General features: G+C 49.8%; 2 protein-coding genes across 12 annotated transcripts in view; one reads left to right on the top strand and one right to left on the bottom strand.

The window, feature by feature from the left end:
* Positions 1–13,807, top strand: part of TPR (translocated promoter region, nuclear basket protein) — a 2,097,972-nt gene extending 2,084,165 nt beyond the window's left edge. For all 4 annotated transcript variants that reach the window (XM_069641376.1, XM_069641377.1, XM_069641375.1 and 1 more), the window contains one exon: positions 13,601–13,807. In XM_069641376.1, coding sequence (XP_069497477.1) covers positions 13,601–13,653 — 53 coding nt within the window. In that variant the 3' untranslated portion in view covers positions 13,654–13,807. The remainder of the gene's footprint in view (positions 1–13,600) is intronic.
* Positions 13,556–23,694, bottom strand: part of PRG4 (proteoglycan 4) — a 422,062-nt gene continuing 411,923 nt past the window's right edge. For all 8 annotated transcript variants that reach the window (XM_069641367.1, XM_069641368.1, XM_069641372.1 and 5 more), the window contains one exon: positions 13,556–13,954. In XM_069641367.1, the coding sequence (XP_069497468.1) occupies positions 13,854–13,954 (101 nt within the window). In that variant the 3' untranslated portion in view covers positions 13,556–13,853. The remainder of the gene's footprint in view (positions 13,955–23,694) is intronic.

The following is a 23,694-nucleotide window of genomic DNA, read 5'->3' as shown; positions in this document are numbered from 1 at the left end:
AAGGGCGGCACTACCAGTTCAAGGCCCTCCCGTTTGGATTAAAATCGGCGCCCATGGTGTTCACCAAGTGCCTAGCACCGGTGGCGGCGCGGCTGCGCCTGCAGGGGATCCATGTCTACCCCTACCTGGACGACTGGCTCATACGGGCAAGGACAAGGGAGCTCGCCGTGGAACACACTGCGAAGACCGTCCAGCTGCTCACGGACCTGGGGTTCTCCATCAACTTTCCAAAATCCCACCTGGTCCCGTCGCAAGTCGCCCTGTTTCTGGGAGCACAGCTCGACACAGTGGCGCAGCGGGCCTCACCGTCAGAGGAAAGGATAAGGACCATCCTAGGAAAGGTGCAACGTCTGCTGGCCACAGACGTGGCCAGAGTGAGGTCTGTCAAGTCCCTCCTCGGAATGATGTCCTCCTGTATTTATCTGGTACGCCACTGCAGACTTCGGATGCAGCCCTTGCAAGAATCCTCGACGCCCACTGGATCCAGACGACGGGCAGCTTCGAGGACAGGATCCCGCTCGACAAAGTGTTCCGTCAGGCGATACGATGGTGGGGTGTCCGCTCTCATCTGACGGCGGGAACAGGTTTCCTAGCCCCGGCCCAACAGGTGACGGTGACGACGGATGCCTCCCTCGAAGGTTGGGGAGCGCACACCGGGGGTCTCCACGCGAGAGGTCTTTGGCTCCCGGAGGAGAAGACTCTCCACATCAACATCTTGGAGTTCCGTGCAGTGTTCTGGGCCCTCAGGTCCTTCCTTCCGTCCCTCAAGGGCAAGGTGGTGAGGATCTTCACCGACACCACCACCACCACGATGTTTTACATTCGGAAGCAGGGCGGAACCAGATCCCCTGCCCTATCCAAGGAAGCCCAGGATCTGTGGCATTGGGCCGTCGCCCAAGGGATGTTTCTGGTACCCTTTCATCTGGCGGGGATAAAAAATACCATCGCGACTCACTCAGCAGAGAGCTGCGCTCGTGCCATGAGTGGGAACTGCGCCAGGATCAAGTGGACCGACTCTTCTGACCATGGGGCAAATCCCAGATCGATCTCTTCGCGACGGCAGCACGTTTCCCCAACCGAGGAGCATGGGCGATGCTTTCTCGTTCCCCTGGGACGGCCTGTTCCTTTATGCATTCCCGCCGTTGCCATTGCTACTCCGGCTTGTCAACCAGCTCAAGAGGTCCCGGTGCAGGATGATCCTCGTCGCACTGGCGTGGCTGAGGCAGATCTGGTTCCCAGACCTTCTGGACTTGTCAGCGTCCACACCAGTCAAGCTGCCGACGGACGCGGATCTTCTCTCCAGAGAAGGAGGCGCCATTCTTCATCACGAACCAGAGTCGCTGAACTTGCAGGCCTGGCTCCTGCAGCACTAGAGTTTGGAGGATACGACATCCCGGCCGACTGCAGAGAGGTTCTTGCGAAGGCCAGGGCATCCTCAAGTGCTACGAACACAAATGGAAGAGGTTCTCTGTCTGGTGCCGTGCACAGAAGATTAACCCTCTGCGGATTACGGCCCCTCAAGTATTGCCGTACCTATTGTCCTTGGCCAAGGCTGGCCTATCTCACGCTTCCATCAAGGTACATCTGGCTGCCGTCTCACGTTACACCAGAACTACAGGACGCGCGTCCTTGTGGTCTCATCGACTGGTGATGGAATTTATGAAAGGACTGTTCCGATCATTCCTGCCAGTGAAGGCCCCTGCCCCGGCGTGGGAGCTCAACGTGGTGCTGACTAGGCTCATGGGGGCCCCATTCGAGCCTATGCATTCAGTGCCGTTGAAGTTTCTGTCGTGGAAGACAGCATTCCTCGTGGCCATCACCTCTGCACGACGAGTGGGAGAGATCCAGGCCCTGTCTTGCAAGCCTCCATACTTGACTTTTCACGACACAAGGGTGGTGCTGAGGACGCACCCCTCCTTCATGCCCAAGGTGCCATCTGACTTCCACCTTAACGAGCCCTTGGTGTTGCCAGTTTTCTTCCCGTCGCCTTCGTCGCCGGCTGAGAGGACTCTGCACTCGCTGGATGTAGCTAGAGCGCTGAAGTTCTACGTGGACCGCACGAAGAGTTTTCGGAAGACATCACAGCTGTTTGTGAACTTTGGACCTGTGAATCAAGGGGAAGGCTCTCTCGAAGACTTCCATTTCCAGATGGCTCTCCGGCTGCATCATGCACTGTCACCGGTTGGCAAAACGACTGTTGCCAGGCCGTCCGAGGGCCCATTCGACCAGAGCGATCGCTGCTACTACGGCGTTCCTGTCTGGTGTGCCCCTGCTCCACATCTGCAGGGCTGCTACGTGGAGGTCGACGCACACCTTCACGAGATTCTACTGCGTCGACCGGGATTCCAGGGAGGAGTCCAGAGTCGGCCAGGCAGTGCTGCGCAACCTGTTCGCCTAAGGTGAGCCTGATGAGGAGGTAAGAGTTGCTTAATGTTGAGTTGTTGTATTGCTTGATATTGAGCCTTTTGCCACCTCCCGTGGCTGTGCATGTGTATACTGCTATGTATTCTTATATTCATGAGCATGTGAATCCATGCCAGACCCCATGCTGGAGAAGGAACAAGTTACTTACCTGTAACTGTTGTTCTCCAGCATGGGTCTGGCATGGATTCACATGCGAACCCTCCCGCCTACCCCTCTGCGGCTCTTCACTTGGTCATACTGCCACTTCACGTGCTACCAAATCTGAGGATGGCTGCCAGGGGCGGGGCTTAGGGAGAGGGCAGTCATTGGCTGGGGGCAGTATGACCCAGAGACCAGTGATTGGTTACTACTGAGAAAGACAGATCAGAAATGAAACTGATACTGATTTTTTTCTATACCGAGGATTCCCGGCCTGACGACGGGGAATATTCATGAGCATGTGAATCCATGCCAGACCCATGCTGGAGAACAACAGTTACAGGTAAGTAACTTGTTCCTTGGCGACCCATCCTGGACCTTCGTCGTTTAAACAAGTACATCGAGGCCCAGAAGTTCCGGATGGTCACCCTCCAGCACTTGCTGGGGCAGCTGGAGGAAGGCAACTTCCTATCGTCGCTGGACTTGGAGAATGCCTACTTTCATATCCCCATTCTAAAAGGACATTGAAAGTTTCTCAGATTCGTAGTCCAAGGGCGGCACTACCAGTTCAAGGCCCTTCCTTTCGGATTGAAGTCGGTGCCCAGGGTTTTCACCAAGTGCCTAAGTGGCGGCGCGGCTGCGCCTGCAGGGGATCCACGTCTACCCCTACCTGGACGATTGGCTCATCCGAGCAAAGACAAGAGAACACGCCATCGGGCACACAGCGAAGACCTTCCAACTGCTCACGGATCTGGGATTTTCCATCAACTTCTCGAAATCCCAATTGGTTCCGTCGCAGGTCGCACTGTTTCTGGCAGCCAAGTTCGACACAGTGGCGCGATTGGCCTCTCTGTCGGAGGAAAGGACGAAGGCCATCCTGGGCAAGGTGCAGCGGCTGTTGGCCATGGATGTGGCCAATGTGAGGTCCATCAAGTCCCTTCTCATGCATGATGTTCTCATGCATCTACCTAGTGCGCCTGTGCAGGCTGCGGATGCGTCCGCTGCAAGAGTTCCTAGACGCCCTTTGGATGCAAGCGGCGGACAGCTTCGTAGACTGGATCTCGCTCAACGAGACCTTCCGACAAGCGATCCGGTGGTAGGGCACCCATGCGCATCTGGCAGCGGGTACCGACTTCCAGACCCCGGCACCTCAGGAGAGGGTGACGACCGATGCCTCCCTGGAGGGATGGGGAGCGCACAACGGAGATTTCCACGCAAGAGGCCTTTGGCTCCCAGAGGAGAGGGCACTACACATCAGTGTCCTTGAGCTCCGAGCCGTGTTCTGGGCCCTCAGGTTGTTCCTTCCGTCCCTCAAAGGCAAGGCGGTGAGGATCTTCACTGACAACACCACCACGATGTTCTACATCCGGTAGCAGGGAGGCACCAGATCCCCAGCCCTATCCAAGGAGGCCCAGGATCTGTGGCACTGGGCCGTCGCCCAGGGGATGTTTCTGGTACCCTTACACCTGTCAGGAATAAAGAACACCATCGCCGACTCACTCAGCAGGGAGCTGCGCTCGTGCCACGAGTGGGAACTGCGACAGGATCAAGTGGATCTGCTATTCCAATGATGGGGCAATTCCCAGATCGACCTATTTGCGACGGCGACCAACACCGAGTGCCGGAGATTCGCCAGCAGGTTTCCCCAGCCGGAGAGCATGTGCAATGCCTTCATTCCCCTGGGATGGGCTGTTCTGTGTATGCGTTCCCGCCGTTGCTGCTGCGACTCATTAACCAACTCAAGCGGTCCCGGTGTAGGATGATCCTCATCGCACCGGCATGACCGAGAAAAATCTGGTTACCGAACCTTCTGGACATGTCAGCGTCCCCCCCCCCCCCAGTCAAACTGCCCACGGAGGCGTATCTCCTCGCCAGAGAAGGAGGTGCCATCCACCATCACGACCCGGGGTCGCTGAACTTGCAGGCCTGGTCTGGCTCCTGCAGCGCTAGAGTTTGGAGGGTATGATATCCCGGCAGACTGCAAGGAGGTGCTTGCAAAGGACAGGGCGTCCTCAACTCTCAAGTGCTATGGACACAAATGGAAGAGGGTTTCTGTCTGGTGTCGGCCATAGAAGATTAACCCTCTGCGGATTACGGTCCCTCAAGTGCTGCCGTACTTATTGTCTCTGGCTAAGGTGGGGCTGGCCCATGCCTCCAAGATCCATCTGGCGGCTATCTCCAGATATACCAGAACTCTGGGGCGCTTATCCCTTTGGTCCCATCGCCTGGTGAAGGAGTTCATGAAGGGATTGCTCCAATGGTTCCCGCCGGTGAAGGCACCGGCCCCGGCGTGAGAGCTCAACGTGGTGCTGTCCAGGCTCATGGGGCCGCCATTCGAGCCTCTGCATTCGGCGCCATTGAAGTTCATGTCGTGGAAAACAGTGTTTCTTGTGGCCATCACCTCTGCACGAGTGGGAGTGATCCGGGCCCTCCCCTGCAAGCGTCCATACCTGACTTTCCACGAGACGAGGGTGGTGCTGAGGACGCACCCCTCCTTCATGCCCAAGATACCGTTGGACGTCCATCTCAACAAGCCCTTGGTGTTGCCGGTTTTCTTCCCGTCTCCTTTGTCGCCGGCCGAGAGGACTTTGCACTCGCTGGATGTAGCTAGAGCGCTGAAGTTCTACGTGGACCGCACAAAGTGTTTTCGGAAGACCTCACAGCTGGTTGTGAACTTTGGACCTGTGAACCAAGGGAAGGCCCTCTCGATGGCTTCCATTTCCAGAAGGCTCTCCGGCTGCATCATACATTTTCTCCGGTTGTCAAACTGACCGTTGCCTGGCCGTCCGAGAGCCCATTCGACCAGAGCGATCCCTGCTACCACAGCATTCCTATTTGGTGTGCCCCTGCTGGACATCTGCAGGGCTGCTACATGGAGGTCGACTCTCACCTTCACGAGATTCTACTGCGTCGACTGGGATTCCAGGGAGGAGTCCAGAGTCAGCCAGGCCGTGCTGCGCAACCTGTTCGCCTGAAGGTGGGCCTGGTGAGGAGGTAAGAGATGCTTAATGTTGAGCCTTGCCACCTCCCGTGGTTGTGCATGTGTGTAGTGCTATGTATTCTTGTATTCATGAGCATGTGAATCCATGCCAGACCCCACGCTGGAGAAGGAACAAGTTATTCACCTGTAACTGTTGTTCTCCAGCATGGGTCTGGCATGGATTCACATGCAAACTCTCCCTCCTACCCCTCTGCGGCTCTTCACTTGGTCTTACTGCCACTTTACGTGCTACCAAATATGAGGATGGCTGCCAGAGGAGGGGTTTAGGTAGAGGGCAGTCATTGGCTGGGGGCAGTATGACCCAGAGACCAGTGATTGGTTATTAGGAGAAAGACAGTTCAGAAACGAAACTGAAACAGATTTTTTCTTTACCAAGGATTCCCAGCCGGATGACTGGGAATATTCATGAGCATGTGAATCCATGCTGGAGGACAACAGTTACAGGTAAGTAACTTGTTCCTTGCTCGACGTTGCTTGTTCCTTGAAGTATTATGTGGCACGCAAAAGGGATTTTCAGAAGACATCTCAACTGTTCGGCAATTTTGGACGTGTGGAACATGCGATGGCCCTGTCTTAGGCTTCCATATCCAGGTGGAACTCCGGCTGTGTCATGCATTGATACTGTCTGTTCTGCCGTGAGCCCACTCCACCAGAGTCATTGCAGCAACAGCAGCGTTTCTCTCTTGTGTTCCCCTGCTCGACATCTGCAGGGCTGCTATGTGGACGTCCACCCACACCTTCACGAGATTTTACTGCATCAACAGGGATTCCAGAGAGGAGTCCCGGAATGGTCACGTGGTGCTACGCAAGCTGTTTGCTTGAGGTGAGTCTGTTGCAGGGGTTAAGTGTATTGCTTTTGTTGAGCCTTGCCACCTCCTGTGGTTGAATGTTTTTTTTTTAATATGGGCCTTTGCAAGGTGCTTATACATCATGAAAATTGTGTTTCAAAGCACTGACAGGGCAAGGGAAGGGAACAAGGGAAACGAGGCAACGGAAAATGCTAAATACTGAAAGCAGTCGTACTGAGCCTTGTGAACATTTGAATTGTGCAAGTGCATGGAGAGAGAAGGGACAGGGGAAGGGGGGGGGGTCCACAGAGAAGTGCCAGGGGGATAGTTGCAAGGCAACAGGTAAGTGCAAGAGTCTGTTGTGAAGGCAACAGGTAAGTGCCAAGGAGTGACCTCAAGATGGTGGAGTGCCTACCTGCAGGGCAACAGGCCAGGTGGTGCCGAAGGCAAGTTCAGGGGAAGGTGGATGCTCGGGAGGGAGAGAGGGAAGGAGGAGGACTAGATTAATGTCTTGAGGTGTTTGCAGAACTTGAGGCGATCCAGCTCAAGATTGAGAGAAAAGGGGAGGCTGTTCCAGAGGAGGGAGCCAGCTGAGCAGAGGGAGCGGCCACCTGCTCTCTGCTTAGAGAAACGCTTGACAAGCAGAGAGTTAGAATCAGAGGATCGGAGCGATCTGTAAGGAGAGTACTTGGTGAGAGCAAGTTGCAGATCGTGTGGCACCCAGCCCAAGGCAGCCTTATGGATGATGCAAAGGGATTTAAATGTGATCCTTGCAGCAACCGGTTGCCAGTGGAGAGATTTTAGGGCTGGAGAGATACGGTCAATGGACTTGAGGCCAAAGATAAGTCTTACAACCCTAATCTGGATTAGCTTGAGGGGGCAGATAGAAGAAGTAGGTAAAGGAAAAGGCTGTTGCAGTAGTCCAGCCTGGAGAATACCAGATCTCTGGTGACATTGAGCTTCAGGGGGAAGGTGAGAAACGGCAGGATGCCCCCATGTAGGTGGAATTGGAAATGGGCCTTCTTGGCAAGGTCCAAGATGTGAGGAATGGAAGAGAGGAGTCGAAGATAACTCTCAGGTTTCTGACCGCAGGGGAAGGAGAGGGGGGAAGAGCCCAATGATGGTGTCCAGAGTGAAGGGAGAAAAGAGGGAACAGGAGTCCTGATGGGAAGAATTACAGTCTTGCTGGCATGAGACAGAGGTCATTGGAAGTACACCAAGACTGGATAGCGGAATGGCAGTCGGGAATGAGTGTGGGGGGTAGACGAGATGCATAGGGTAGTCTGGAGAAAAGTTGGGTGTCGTCTGCATGATACTGGAAGTGTGGCGAAAATGTGGAGATAAGGTGAGTGAGATAGATGTTAAAGAGCCAGACCGGGTGATTAGAGCCCTGGGGAACGCCACAGACAGAGGTGAGTGAGGAGAAAGAACCCAGGATAACCTGGTAGGGGCGGTCATTGAAGAAGGTCAGCCAGTCCAGTGCCTGCTCTGAAATACCAAGTGTTTTCTGGAGCCATTTTATGACGATGACGTGGTTCACTGTGTCAAAAGCAGAGGAGAGATCGAGTAGAATGCGAGCAGCAGGTGAATTGTAATCAATAGATGCAAGCAATTCTTTACGGGTGTTCTGGAGAGCAGTTTCCGTGCTTCTGGATACTTGGAATCCAGAGCTCAGTATACTGGGTCAGTTGGGGAAGACCAACTTCTTTCCCAAGGAAGACAGTGAGATCGGGCGGTGGTTAGCTGGACACGAGGGGTCGGCCGAGGGCTTTTTCAGGAGGGGGGCACACAGGAATGCTTGAGGGAAGACAGGAAAGACCCAGTGGCAAGAGTGATTGCCGAGGTCTGCAGGGGCAAGGGAGTACTGTTGTCTAATGTACTGTTGTACTAATCTTATTCCTGAGCATGTGAATCCTTGCAAGACCCCATGCTGGAGAAGGAACAAGTTACTTGCATGTAACTCCTGCTCCTTCAGCATGGATCTTGCATGGATTCACATGTAAACCCTCCCATCTTCCCCTCTATGGATCTTCTTGGTTCATGCTGCCTCTTTATATGCCCTACCAAATCTGAAGATGGCCTCCAAGGGTGGAGCTTAGGAGGACTAGGGTCATTGGCTAGGGGCAGTCTCACCCAAAGAACAGTGATTAGTTATAGAGGAGACAGGCAGTTTCAGTCTAAGCAATACTGCTTTCTTTTTACCGAGGATTCCCAGCCTGACATCGAATATTCATGAGCATGTGAATCCATGCAAGACCCATGCAGGAGAACAGGAGGTTAAGGTAAGTAACTTGTTCCTTCTTAGTAGCCATCACTACCGGTTTGTCACAAATCCATGTGCTGGCTACAAATGTTTTGTGCCGAAGGTAGCAAAGGATTTCCACTTAATCTTGTCAATTGTTACCACATTTTTATTTAAATGCATCTTTCACCTTGCACTCCCTGACTGGAAAAAGGGTGCTAAAATATTACATAAGACACAATTCCACCTATCTACACAATCATCGTTTTTGGGCCTGCAATGGAAAAGTGATTTTGAAGCAAGACATTTCGCAATGAATTGCATCAGAAATATCTTTCTATGTGATGGCAAACCGACCTCTGCAGAGCAGAAAACAGGCCCACTCTTCTAGAGCGATGTCAACTTCATCGGCCATGTGTCTGGGCATCCCACCATGAGACATTTGCAGATCAGATAATTGGGCAGTGCCACACATGTTTGCCAAGCGCTATCGTTTGGACTTACAAGCGAAGCGTGCCTTTACTACCTACCATCTACACTATGCAGATAATGGTGAGACGCTGCTTTTTAATCTTTCCAAAGCATGTGAATCTATGGAAGATCCAATGCTGAAGGAGTAAGTTGCTTTCCTGTAACTCCAGTTCTCCAGTATTGATTCTTTCATAGATTCGCATTTGATGTCCACCAAACCCAGTAAAGGCCCTAGCGGTCTAACCGCTTATAAGCACTCAACCTGGTTACAATCTGAACATGGCATCCAGGAGTGGAGCATGTCAAAATGGCCCCAAAAAAGGTGCATGGGCTACAAACTACCTTGTTTTCTTTTAGCTATAGGTAACTGAGGTTTCCCAACCCGACTGGGAATGTTTAAAGCATGTGAATCTATGGAAAATACAAATGCTGGATAACTGGAGCTACATGTCAGTAACTTACTCCTCCTTGCTACCTTTCATTGCATTTCACAGTTCTTATAGAGTTCTAAATTGGTTTCCGTGGCCAATACACTCTTCCCTATGGGTCACTTTGATAAAATTTGTTGGACTTTGGGTGGACCACACATAATGTGTCTGGCCATCTGCACTTGAAACTTAATCTGCTGGAGGGAGGCACAAAACGTGCTCACCTCATCGATATATAAAGATGGGGATGCCCTAGACACACTACTGCTACAGGGGAATCTCTGTATACGGTTACCTGAGCAAATTATTTTGCAGCCTCATGAATAGATAAAGGGACTTCCAAATCAACAGTAACATTTGGCATATGTTTACCTGCTTTATAGGTTTGCGACAAGCATATGATTCGATCTGGCACCCCAAACTAAACCTTACATTACAGCAGAATGGAAAAGGACTGATGACTTGTGACATAATAAAATCCATGTAAAACTCAGCTGCAAGGTGAAGCTAAATAACATGTAAATTACGTCCTTTAAAGAGGAACGGCGAGTGAGACCAGGGTTCGACCTAAGTCCAACCCAGTTTAATCTCGATCAATGACTTCCCTACATTGCTAGAGTAATTCCAGGCTCCAGGTCTGAGACTGAATAGCTTAGAAATAAAATGCCTGCTATATGCATAATGGCACCTATCAAAGAAGGACTCCTCCATAAAATCTTAACCTTCTCAAAGGAAACTGCCAGACCTGGGGGCCCAGAGAGTAACCTAAAAATGACCAAAATAATGGTGTTCCAGAGTAATGCGAAGACAAATTCAATAACTACTTTGAAGTTGAGCATGTTGGACACCTACTAGGCCTCAGAAAAGGTGTCAAGGGGTTAAACTGGCAATACAAATACTTAAAGTAATTTGTGCAATCTATGGCACCAAGAAGCAGCTACATACTCCAGTCCACCAGTAAAGTGCATGCTAAAGCTACAGAATCGATCTAGATTGAGCTAGGGCAGCAAAATAAGCTAGAAAGCTTCAGGTCTTTGCCACACAAATTTACACTTACAGATTACATAAATGTGATTTAAAAAAAAAAATAAAAAGCATTGTCACAAAATACAAAGAAGCTGGAAATAGTCTGCTCGACAAAGCTCAAATAAGCAGTTTAGGGAGGATGTAATCCGTAAGCAATGTTACTTTGGAGAAGTAGAAAATCAGAGGCACTTTCTCCCACACACAGACATTCAGGACAATTTCACCACATTTTGCCAGAATATTAAAATCTTTACCAGTGAAACTGGGCAAGGACAGCTCTGCGTCATCCTTGGACAACAATCAGAATTAGCAGAGAACACAGAATTATGTTTATGCATGTCACCAGACAAGACAGTGCATAAAGCAATATGGGCTTTTGGCGGAAAAAAAGAAAACCAAAATGATCACTTCGAAAGAGAATATTATGTATCCTGTGTATTTTCTTTGGCAATATTTGACTAACTTGTTATGCTAATAAAGTATCTTGTGTTGTATTGACCCTCAAATGTGACACTGGAGGCGTTGTTGTGTTGAAGAAAGGAGCCAGCCGCAGCTGGGTTGTCTTAGAGTGGGCCAGGTCTAGGCTGGATTGAGCTTGAGGTGGGGGCCAGCGCTGGATTTGGTTTTGCTTGAGGGAAGGGCCAGCCCTGGGCTGGGTTTGTGCCTTAGGGAGGGGCCCGCCATGGGCTTGGTTGTGCTTGAGAGGGGACCACCATGGGCTTGGTTGTGCTTCAGAGAGGGGCCCGCCATGAGCTTGGTTGTGCTTGAGAGTGGCCCGCCATGGGCTTGGTTGTGCTTCAGAGAGGGGCCCGCCATGGGCTTGGTTGTGCTTCAGAGAGGGGCCCGCCATGGGCTTGGTTGTGCTTCAGAGAGGGGCCCGCCATGGGCTTGGTTGTGCTTCAGAGAGGGGCCCGCCATGGGCTTGGTTGTGCTTCAGAGAGGGGCCCGCCATGGGCTTGGTTGTGCTTCAGAGAGGGGCCCGCCATGGGCTTGGTTGTGCTTCAGAGAGGGGCCCGCCATGGGCTTGGTTGTGCTTCAGAGAGGGGCCCGCCATGGGCTTGGTTGTGCTTCAGAGAGGGGCCCGCCATGGGCTTGGTTGTGCTTCAGAGAGGGGCCCGCCATGGGCTAGTTGTGCTTCAGAGACGGGCCCGCCATGGGCTTGGTTGTGCTTCAGAGAGGGGCCGCCATGGGCTTGGTTGTGCTTCAGAGAGGGGCCCGCCATGGGCTTGGTTGTGCTTCAGAGAGGGGCCCGCCATGGGCTTGGTTGTGCTTCAGAGAGGGGCCCGCCATGGGCTTGGTTGTGCTTCAGAGAGGGGCCCGCCATGGGCTTGGTTGTGCTTCAGAGAGGGGCCCGCCATGGGCTTGGTTGTGCTTCAGAGAGGGGCCCGCCATGGGCTTGGTTGTGCTTCAGAGAGGGGCCCGCCATGGGCTTGGTTGTGCTTCAGAGAGGGGCCCGCCATGGGCTTGGTTGTGCTTCAGAGAGGGGCCCGTCATGGGCTTGGTTGTGCTTCAGAGAGGGGCCCACCAAGGGCTTGGTTGTGCTTCAGAGGTGTCTGCCATGGACTTGGTTCTGCTTCAAGGTGGGGCCGGCCGTTGGATTGATTGTGCTTCAGAGAGGGACCCGACGTCGGATTAGTTGTGCTTCATAGAGGTGCCAGCCATGGCTTGGCTTGCGCTTCAGAGAGGGGCCAGCCATGGCTTGGCTTGCGCTTCAGAGAGGGGCCAGCCATGGCTTGGCTTGCGCTTCAGAGAGGGGCCAGCCATGGCTTGGGTTGCGCTTCAGAGAGGGGCCAGCCATGGCTTGGGTTGCGCTTCAGAGAGGGGCCAGCCATGGCTTGGGTTGCGCTTCAGAGAGGGGCCAGCCATGGCTTGGGTTGCGCTTCAGAGATGGGCCAGCCATGGGCTGCGTTGTGCTTGAGAGGGACCAGCTGTGGGCTGGGTTATGCTTTAGAGAGAAGCTGGATTTTGCTGGAGAGGAGTATGGCCACTGGATGGTTTGTACTGGAGCGTGGGCATGCCACGGCCTGAGTTGGCTTGCACTGCAGATAGGCCATGGATGCAGTAACAGGGCTGTAGGCTTAGTGTGCTGAAGGGTCTGAGGATCGTAATGTAGAAGGTGATAATATCTGACATTTTCATTGTGTTCATTTTGTACGTAGAAGAGAACAACATCCGTCATTGGGCATGTAAAAGCTTGTTATACATCACTGAACGTGTGGGAGATGCCACTATCAGTCTTTGGGAATATGTGCCCAGACAATATTTAACGGTTCAGGCTTCAAAGACCACTTGATAATGTGATACTTCAAAATGGCACATTATGAATGGACATTTCACCTGGTTGTTAAAGGATATTGAATGAATGCGCTTTCAGATTGTGCTTTGTTGCTTGATCTCTTTTAAAGAGAAACACGAAATGTCCCTTTTTCAATGTTTTTTGTGTGTTTCGTGTTGTGTACTTAAGGCACCATTTGACAGTAACTTGTGGAAACAAGTATTGGGAATATTGCCTACCTACATTGAAAAGGCCCTTGTTTTGTGTTAATAAAGATAAGAGATCTTTGTGTTGCCACAATGGTGGTTCTTCCCGTTCCATGTATTTTGAGAATTTTTCACCACTGTGAACCTTAGTTAAGTCAAACTCTATTTTGTGGGCTGGAGAAAGTTTGTGAGTGCCCCTCACTTGCAGGGGAATGCAAGAGTGAAGCAGAGGAGGGAAGGAGAGAGGAGGTAAGATTCATGATGTGGAAGGTGAACATTTCCTGCTGACTTTTATGGTCTCCCTTGTCTACAGCTATTCTCAGAAGGTGCGTGCATAATGATAAACCTGTGAGCTTTAGACAGAATACAATATACAGACGAAAAACCCCATGCATACTTGAAATTTGTGCTGATGTAGGATGTTCCCAGTTTCGATTGTGCTTGTCTCTTTGCCATGTAGTAAGAATTCAGCGGTCGTGTTTAAATCCCTTGTCCCAGAGAAAGACGGTTATTAAACACGGTGTGATCCAAAAAGTAGACGGTGAAATGTGAGAAGTTCTTGTTTTTAAAGACATTTATTCAGTATGTTTCCTTTTTGCAGGTATAACCCATGCAATGGGCAGCCGAGGATTGAACAGAAGCAATATTGGCTGAAGGGTCCTTGTACCCTATACTGTCTGCAGCTGTGAATAAACAAAAATTCTGCTATTGTTTCAGTGTAACATTTATCTTGCTCATAGTTCTTTTTGTACTTCAGTTGCTTTGCGCAAATTTAAATGTTTATTAATAAAATAAGACATTAAATGTCCTTAGTCTATCAGTCCTGTTTATTTTCCAAGCCCCAGTCTTCATAATCATTCTGGACACTTGTACCAGTCTTTGGATGTTTTCTGCTCAGTCTGAGGTGGTGCTCTCATCACAGTTCTGCTTGATGGGTTCAGATTGTAGTATTTATCTAAAATGAAAACGACATATTTAATATATGATACAAAAGATGAAATGTAACTAAACAGTATAAAGATAAGAAACTTAGCAACAGTGTTAAAGGCGATTTGGTGATCGCTTTCTTTCTGGGTCATATAAAATGTTTTTCCACCTTCTCTGCCTTTCTCACCTATCTAAAATCTTTGTTGTAATGTGTTACTATCCAATTCCGCATATGCTTATGAAATCATCCTCAGAGCTGCTATAAAAGAAGCTGAAAACCAAATTGACAAGGTGAAACAAAGGGATGGTGATCAAACAACATAACCCTGAACATAGTTCACATTTTCTGCGAGGAAGGGTTACCCCATTAAATGTTGTCTGGAACGAACCTGCCAATTATGTGTTTGTTCCATTCCGGTGGCAGGGGTGTATGACTAAATTCTTAATCTGTTTAAAGAATCTCCACGTACTTCTACAGTTCAAGTATACTGGTGTGGCATTAGCAATCCAGCTGCCCTTCTTTTCCTATAATAGGCTACCATAGGGAAATAATTTGCCAAAACACTGTCAGATGTTCTGCAAGATTCCAGTTTTGAAATATGTTCTTAGCCCCTCTTTCATCCAACCCCTGTGAGTTTTAAAAGGACCTATAGGAAAGGTCTACTGCAGAAGCCACCTTGTTTTCTGTATAGTCAACAGAATATCATTCCTTTTGCACCTCCCCTTTTTTTGTAGAGTGAATATTTGCTCTATTTGTATTTGTCTTGTAGTTCAAAATGGGATTGAAATAAATGTGTTTTCCCTCTGCAGGGGATCTAGCAAAGGACAGAATATACACTGATGTTTAGAGATGCACCCTCAGTCAAACAATAGCGACACAAACGGGAACCCCTAGGGACATTCCCCCTCATGCCCAACACCTAGATTGTCAGTAACAGATTTAGCTTAAATCTCAAAATGTTTGATATAAAATCTGTGGATGGATGCTGCTTTAAAAATGGAGAGAGTACATTGACATTTTTGATTGATCAACTAAAGTGGTCATTAAACAGTGATATGTCCTTGTCTCAGTCCTCAGTTCAATCCAATAAGATCTATATAACTTAAATTTAGTTTTATTAAGATTGCCTAACCAACTCCTCCACTGACGAGTCAATTTTCCGTAGCAGTTTATTGCAATAGCACCGCCATTGATCTAACGCTCTGCAAGAACCCTTTACCCATATTGCATGAAGATGGAGAAAGAAGGAAGCAGCCAGGGTAACTTCTTTGAGTTTCACCATGTCCTCGGAACCCGACAATCAGGCTTCTGCCCAAAACACGGCACAGAAACAGCCCTACTAGACTTGAAGAACCAGCTTGACACCCGCCAACGACCAGGGCACCCTCTCGCTCCTCTTACTACTCGACCTCTTGGACGCGTTTGACCTTGTGTACCACAAGATCTTATGCAAAGCCCTCTCTGCGTCAGCCCACTTCTCCGCTGCCAACTGGATCTCCTCCTTTCTGGCTGACTGATCCTCCCGAGTCTTTGATGGGGAGGCTGCCGCCAACCCCACGCCCACCTACGGCGTACCACAAGGATCCTGTGTATCCCCTACACTCTATAACGTGTACACCAAACCTCTCTTTGACCACTTCGATGCTCTTGGCATCTCCAATACCAACTACCGTAACAACACCCAAATCCGCATCCCTCTCATTGGTGACCATACCAAAGACTCTCTCAGAATAAACTCCATCTATAAAACCATCCAGTCCTGGATGGCGGCACACAGCCTCTACCTCAATGATGAGAAAACAAAGCTCCTCATTGTTGGACCCCCTGCCTGCCTAGCAAGACTTCACGAGGCATACACAACCTTCACTATTGATGTCCAGGAGATACAGTGGCATTCTCTGTCGAGACCCTATGTGTTTATCTGGGCTCTGCATGACCCGCCACGTCAACCACGTCGCCGCCTCTTCAGGGTATGCCACCAAACTCATCAACGCTAGCAAACATTTCCTCACCACTCAGATCCACTTTAAAAATGCCTGTCTTAATCGGCTCCAAATTGAATTACTGCAACTCTGTACTTTGTGGCACATCTGAGAATAATCTGTACAAACTATCCAAAATAACACACTCTGAGCAGCACTAGACATTGCCAAACATGCCCACATCTCAAAAGCCATTAAAGCTGCCCATTGGCTACCCGTTAAGGACAGAATTAATTTTAAGATCAGGTGCATCACTTGGATGCCCCCCAATACCTGGGTGAAAATATCAAGTCAGTCTTCGAACAGACTGGTAGGATCAGCCTACAAACACAGAATTATCACTCCAAGATACAACAGGGAAAGAGCTGGAGGGGCCGGCTTCCTAGTCCGCGATCCAGCCCTCTGGAATGAACTTCCCCCTGCTCCACCTACAAAATGAACCTTCTTACAACACCTTCAGGAAACATTTGAAAACATATCTCTTTAAGTGACATTCCTCTTCCTTGCACCTTCTTTTTTTTTCTCCTTCTGTAACCAATGCCCAGATGCACACAGGCTTTGTGCGCTTCTTATAAATGTACAAATAAACAAAATCTTTGCTTAAAGTTATAACTGCCCACAGCCAACAAATGTCTGTATTGGGTGTTGACCTCATTCCTGAAGAACTCCTGCCAATGGTACTGTGTTTGGAATACAAAAAACCCTCATCCATAATAGTTTCTAACTTTACCCATGATATTCTTACCTCCCGAGCTTCAGCACCAAAGAGCAGCTGAGGGAGGATTTTTTGCTGATATAATTTCATCAACAGTACCGCAGAGAATTTTCCAAATTTGTAATCAAACCAATATTGGGTCTATATACACTTGTATGCTTTCCATCACATTTTCCCCATCTCTTTTCATGTTAATACAATACTCCCTCCCGGTGTAGTCGTGACCTAGAGCACATTGCACAGCATAGGCCTGTCAGTTTCAATGTTTCAAAGCCAAATGCAGTGGTCGAAGTGAGTGGGAGCGGTCAGGAGTGGTGCTCCTCTACTTTTTTTAATTACCTTTTACAGCTGCTATACATACTTATTTTCAAAAAGAAACCGTTCCGGAATGGTTTCGTTTTAAAATAAAAGTGTAGGAAGAAGTTGAAACGTGCACTTTCAGTGCACTGCACTGAACGTTCCCTTAAACAGCAGGTGCAAGTGTTTGGGAGTGTGTATTGTATGTGGGAGGGGACGTGGTGATGGGATTTGTGGGGAGTGGGTGCAGGCCAGTAGGGAACAAAGTTCCACTACTACTTTTCGTACACTTCAACCACTGGCCAAATGTGTGTGCCAAAGCCCCACCAGCTAAAACCGCCCACATCATTCTAGAATCCTAATCTTCCCTTCTCTTTTGGCTTGAGACACAGGCAGATTTTGACTGGCCTAATTTTGAACGGCCGACTAAACTGACCAGAGCGGGGCAATGTTGGCCATTATGATGACTTAGTTCACTATGTTGCTGGTAGTTTTGATGAACATTACTGGTCCAATGTTTAAAACTAGGCATTCAATGGATTGCATTCTCCCAAAGATTTAGCATATAGCTTCCTTATCTTGATAGTTATGCAGCGCCAGCTGCTCTGACATTTTTTTCAAAGAGGCGTAGGTCTTCTCCATAACAGATGTGATGTCGATCGCTGTATTAAAGGAATGCACTTTGCCCTCTTACCTTAGCGCCTCTTTTCTGCATGCTCGGCACGCTACTAGGAACACTTGTGATTTCATTAGAAAGAATTAAAACTTATTTCAGTATGTCGGGCATAAACCGTTTGGGTTTAAACGCTGCAAAGACTGCAATTCTAAAATGCCTCTCACAGACCTGCATACTATCTGTGTCTCTTGGTTGTCTGCCATGATATGGCGCAATGTCGTTTTGTCAGAAGGGGGGTTCGAAAAGGTTCAAGGACTCTAAGCTTACAGCTAAATCCTTAGGATTAGCAGTGTAGCAGCAGCCCCAATGGCAGAATTGTGCCTTTTGGTCCATAGGACGGTGTTATAAAGATACTCCACCTTTCCCAGAAGGGCGCAAGCGCACCAGGCCAAGCACAGACAATTTAGGTTCCCAGGGCAAGGTAGAGGCAGAGGAGGGTTGAGACAGTCAACTACTGCTGTAGTGTCATCAGCACCTCGGGAACCTCTGAGGTCTGCCCCCACACTTCCCCCGGTTGAAGGGGATCTCTTTGATTCTTGGCCGAATGGAAGGAAATGACTTCCAACGTCGGGGTCCTTCAGTTTGAGTGGGGTTACTGCCTCCCGTTTGTGAAGAGACCTCCGGACAGTCCTCCACCTGTCTCCCGACAGCTGGAACGGGAGCTCCAGGAAGAGCTGCAGGGCCTGCTTTTTAAGAGAACATTAGAGCAAGTGCCAGTCGAGGAAGTAGGCTTGGGTTGGTACTCCTGATACTTCCTGGTCCCCAAGAAAGGGGCAGGACTTGTCTTATTCTGGACCTCAGGGATTTAAATGCCCGAGGTAGGACAAAATCAGAATGGTGACATTGAGGAACATTTTTCAGGCTCTTCAGTTCCAAGACTGGCTGGCGTCAATGGACCTTCAGGACACCTATTTTCAAGTGCCTATTTACAGGATGCACAGGCGGTTCCTTAAGGTTCATTATCTGGTGCGCACATTACCAATTCAAAGTGCTCTCTTTTGGCTTGACCTCTGCCCCAGGGTTTTTACCAAGCTGAAGGCAGCAGTAGCAGCCCAACTCAGGAAAGCCAGGGTCTTTGTGTTTCCATACTTGGACAATTGGCTTATCCGAGCACGGTCGCTGGAACAAGTTTTGAGGTCACATGTCCCCTAATGAACGTTTTTATTCCTGAAATTACAGAATTCACAGACCACCTCAGCGCACAGGCTCCAGTTCATCACAGTGGTTTTGGCTACCTGTGGAACGGTAGAATTGTAAAGGTTATGGTTTACGTGCAATCCTGTCCACAGCCAGTATGGCGAAAGCAGTGTGTTTTTCAGGCTAATCTGAAATGTTTCCTATACTAATTTATTCATATGCTAATGTTATGATATGATTGGTTATTTATAACGCGCGTAATACCCAGACGTTTCTAAGCGCGGACCTGGGACTCAAACCTGTAGTGCTCCGTGTCTTGTTTCCAAAGCGAGAATGTTGCCCCTGAGCTATCCTCCAGAGAATGTTGCGCTTTCCATGTATAAATATTGAGGCTCAGAGTGGGTGGGGTAAGGGTCTTGGTTTCTCAGGACATCCCCTGGCCGTATATAGTCTCAGTTGAAGAGACCTACAAATATCAAAATCGATTTCCATTTTCTTTGTCGGGCACTCGGGGCTGCCCCAGTTCATGGTGATGTTACGCTTCATAATACCAACCGTAGTAGACAGAAGAACAGCTTCTCATGTTGGTTGTAGGGTTCTCTCCCCATATCCTCACAGCAAGAGTTTTGGTTTGCACAGTAGCTCCATTCCCAGTACTGCCGTCAGTTTGTTAATACATCTATCCCAGAAACTGCAGCTTCGTGCACACTCCCAAAGGATATAAAACATGTTCCCTCTTCCACCTGCACCTTAAACACATTGCTTTGTCAATACAACCCCACCAAAAAAGTGTGACACTGGGATAGTAGATCCTATGTAGAATTTTAAATTCTACCAGCCGAGATTGCAACCATCTAGCTCCGCTGCCACCACATTGGTGACCTCCCTTTACACCCATGATTAGGGTAGCCTTTGACTCTCACTCTCCTTTGAGTGCCCTAATATTGGCAGAAATCCATACTGTGAATACTTCAAATTTGATCTTTTCCGTTATTTGCACATTTCCCCAAAGTGGTGCACCAATGTCAGTTTGTTAGGCTAGCCGGTATGTTTGTGATGTCCCTCCATATCCGTATCATGTGTTGGTTCCTCAACAGGAGGGAAGTGAACCCAGTCTTTATATAGAATGCCTATGGGTCTGTCTGCCCGCCCCAATCCATTCTAGCTCTGCCCCAATGTGTGCTAAGGGGAAGTCCCCATGGAGCCAATCAATAACAAACGCCAATTAACTTTTGTATTTTTTACATGTATAAAGCGCCTTTCGCCAAAGGCGCTGAACAATAAAACAATTCAAAAAAAGTACAATCAGTGATACAAATGGATCCAGATTACATCAGCAGAAAAAACAAAAGCACTTCTAGGAGAAGAAGATAAAGTTTAGGAGTTGTTTGAAAGATGCAAAGAGATGGAGTAGAGAGAAGCAAGAGAATGGCATTCCAATATTTAGGAGCCAACAAAGAAAATGAACGTAATGAGATGAAGCATAGGGAGGCTTAAGAAAAGTAAGTAGAAATACATTCTGAGATTGTAAAACTCGTGAAGTGATATGAAAAGAAAGTAAGGTAGAAAGATGGGGCAGACACAAGCCATGAGTACATTTAAAAACAATCGAAAGAAAGTGATACCAAAGACGAGATTCAAAAGGGAGGAGTGAAATGGAAAGCAAAGAAGATGTAAAAGATCATCTAGAGGAAAAGGGAAAAAGGACTAACAGAAGAATTGTAGATTGAGCGAAGAGGAAAAAGGTGACTAGCAGGAAGACAAACCGTAATGATGAGTAATAGGCCATATGGGAAAACACGAGAAAAGAAGTTTAGTAGCATGAAAAGAAAGATATGGGCGAGCGTGATGAATGTTAAACAAAGCAAAGCAACAGGAGCGAGCAATAGAAGAAATATGAAGAGAGAAAGTGAAGGATCAAATCTAACAGGCCTTTTGTTCCAACACCAAGCGTCTTAGACGGGGCTGGTTCCAGCGAGACAGGCACCATGACTTTGGCACGTCGCACACAGCTCAACAAAATGGCCGCTGCACCAGACAAGATGGCCGCTCATCCGATACCCCCTCTTGCGGAGCGGTTGGAAGAAAGAGTCACAAGGTGGGACTGGTGTCAACCAGGTGCGTGGCCTACAATTTATCTATCAGCAGGGCAGGTTTCCCCTGCACCCCAGGCAGTGTGTGCCCCGGCCGCCCCTGTCTACTCCGTCAATATCACCTGCCACCTCTACAGCCTCTGAGGACAGGTTCTTCAAAAGGTTCCTAGGGCTAATGCGAACTCCCCAGATGGGGGCTATCCTCCTGGATGCCATCAGGTGCATGCTCCCTCAGGTCACCCCACTTGCACCCATAGTCATTCCTCCAATGGCTCTGGTGCCACAGGCCTCAGCGCAGACACCGCTTCCCCAGCCGGCTCCTCCGATTCCGGCTTCCTGCCTCCCACAGTGCAGGCGGTTCCACACCAGCCGCTGCAGCAGCCACCAGCTCCGGTCTCCACTCCGCAGCGCCCAGCACTCCTCCACAGCTCTGGACGCCCCGAGCCTGGTGGACACGGACGTGGAGCAGGACCCCGACACGCCATCTTCAACCAGGGCCTTCCACGAATGCCTTATAGGTTTGGCTGAGTATTTTGGCCTTCCTCAGCCCGAGGTTAGAGCAGCCCGAGGAGGGGGTTTTAGTAGACGTCCTCACCTTAAGACCCCCCCTACCAAAATGGGAAGCCCGATGCAGAAAGACTTAGTTGCCCTGGCCAAGAAGGGGTGGCTCAAGCCGCACTCAGCCCAGCCTGTCAATCAGCGCCTCGAAACCAAGTACAGGCAGATGGAGGGGACGCACTCTTGCTTTCAGCGCATCCTCAACCGCACTCTTCTGATAGCTTCGGTGTCACTCTATTCTAAGCCTCCGTCGTCCTCGGCCACCTCGTCCTCGGCGCTGCTAGGCAGAGGACAAGATCTTGGAGGCGTACAGGAAGAAGCTGTACTCCAACGCCTCTTTGCACCAGCGGCAGGCCAACGCAGATGCCATGCTGGCAGCCGCTAACCAAAGGTTCTGGCTGGAAATTGCAGACTTGCTCCCAGAACTTCCAGCACAGAGCCAGGCGTGCGTCAAGGCGGGACTAGGAGAATCCAGGCTGCTATGGCAGGACATTATGGAGTACACCGTGGCCCACATCGATACCTCTGCCTGGGCCATCTTCATTGCCACTGACATGAGAAGGACGGCCTGGATACGGGCTGGTAAGTTTATTCCTGATGTCCAGGAACGCATATTGGACCTTCCCTTCGAGGGCAGTGACCTCTTCCACTCCACCACGGATGAGGAATTAGATAAAAAGAACAGCTCGCAAGTCGTTATCTATTCTTACGAAGGCCATGCCCAAGTTCTTCACCCAGTCCCAGCAAAGCTCCAACAAGGGGCGGGCATTTGGCAGGTTCCTAGGCTTCCAAAAGCGGAGGTCCAGACAACCTGACCGTTCTCCAAGTCAGCATCGGAGGAAACAACAAAAAGGGATTTGGGGGGTTCCAATCTCCCTCCTCTGCAACAGCCTCAGAGGGAAAAAAGGCATGACACACCCCTTTGGGTCCACGTGTCTCCAGTGGGGGGCAGGCTTGACTTTCACGTGCAATTTTGGCACCAGAGTTTTTCGGATCCTCTCTGTAGTCTCCACAGGGTACCGCCTACCGGTACCTTCCTCCCCTACCTCCTCCCATCCTCTCCCACAGTTTGGGACAGCAACTCTGCTGGCGGAAATCCGGTCGCTCGTCGAGAGCCAGGCTGTGGAAGAAGCCCCAACCTGCCAGCGAGGCTTGTGCTTTTATTCCAGGATTTTCGTCATACAGAAGAAGAACCAGGCTGGCCTGAGAGTTGTGTTGGACTTTTCCACCCTCAATCTCTCACTCTATCTGCAAAAATTCAAGATGGTTACGCCGGCTCTTACTGCGGAAACACTGTAAAGGGGAGACTGGATGTGCTCCCTGAATCTGAAGAACGCTTACTTACACGTCCCAATTTGGCAGCAGCATCGTTCCTTTCTGTGCTTCAGAATCATGGGCTTTCATTTCCAATACAAGATGCTACCCTTCGTCCTCAACTCGGCTCCCACGGTATTTACCAGGTTGATGAATGCAGTGGCAGCCCTGCTCAGGGCTCAGGGCCACCACGTTTACCCATACCTGGATGGCCGGCTCGTCCGGGCCACCTCTCCGGAAGCGGTTCAGCATACTGCCTCCGCACTGATGAACACACTCCACGATCTGGGATTCCCTATCAATTTCAAGAAGTCTCTGCTGCAGCCCATGCAGAGCCTGACCTCCTTGGGCCTCATCTGCGACACAAGCTCAGTGAGAGTCTTTCCCTCGGAAGACAAGATTGCGGCCATCAAGAGAGCTACAGCTCACTTCCTCTCTAGGCCTGTGACCTCGGCCTGGTGGTACCAACACCTACTGGGGCTTATGGCAGCGGTCCATTTGGCCGTGCCCCACACAAGACTCGGGATGCAGAGATTACAGCTGCACTTCGCAGCCTCATGGAATCAGGAGAAGGGCTCCCAAGAGGAGCCAGTCAACATTCCTCGCTTTCTCCTCTCGGACCTCCACTGGTGGTCCGCGGACTTCAACCTGAGACAGGGACAAGCCCTTCTGTCAACTTGCCCCTCAGGTCACAGTTACTACAGACTTTTCCCTAGAGGGTTGGGGCTACATTCAGTTGTAATCGGCCATACAGTATGGAGGAATGGAGACGGGACATAAGAGTAATTCAGAGTTACTCACCGTGGTGACTAACATACTCTTAGTCCATAGTCCCCTTTCCTCCATACGTCCCGCGATCCTCACCCCTATTAATACTGATGTCTTTAGGCAATACTGATCATTGTTGATGAGTCAATATGGACCATATGGTTGGCTCTCAAGGCCTTTCTCCCTCTTATCGAGGGCAACACAGTTCTTATCCAGACAGACAACTC

The sequence above is a fragment of the Ambystoma mexicanum genome, chromosome 1q (genome assembly GCF_040938575.1).
Source record: "Ambystoma mexicanum isolate Mex_15411 chromosome 1q, UKY_AmexF1_1, whole genome shotgun sequence".
NCBI classification, from domain to species: Eukaryota; Metazoa; Chordata; class Amphibia; order Caudata; family Ambystomatidae; genus Ambystoma; species Ambystoma mexicanum.
This window is presented reverse-complemented; position numbering and strand designations above follow the sequence as displayed.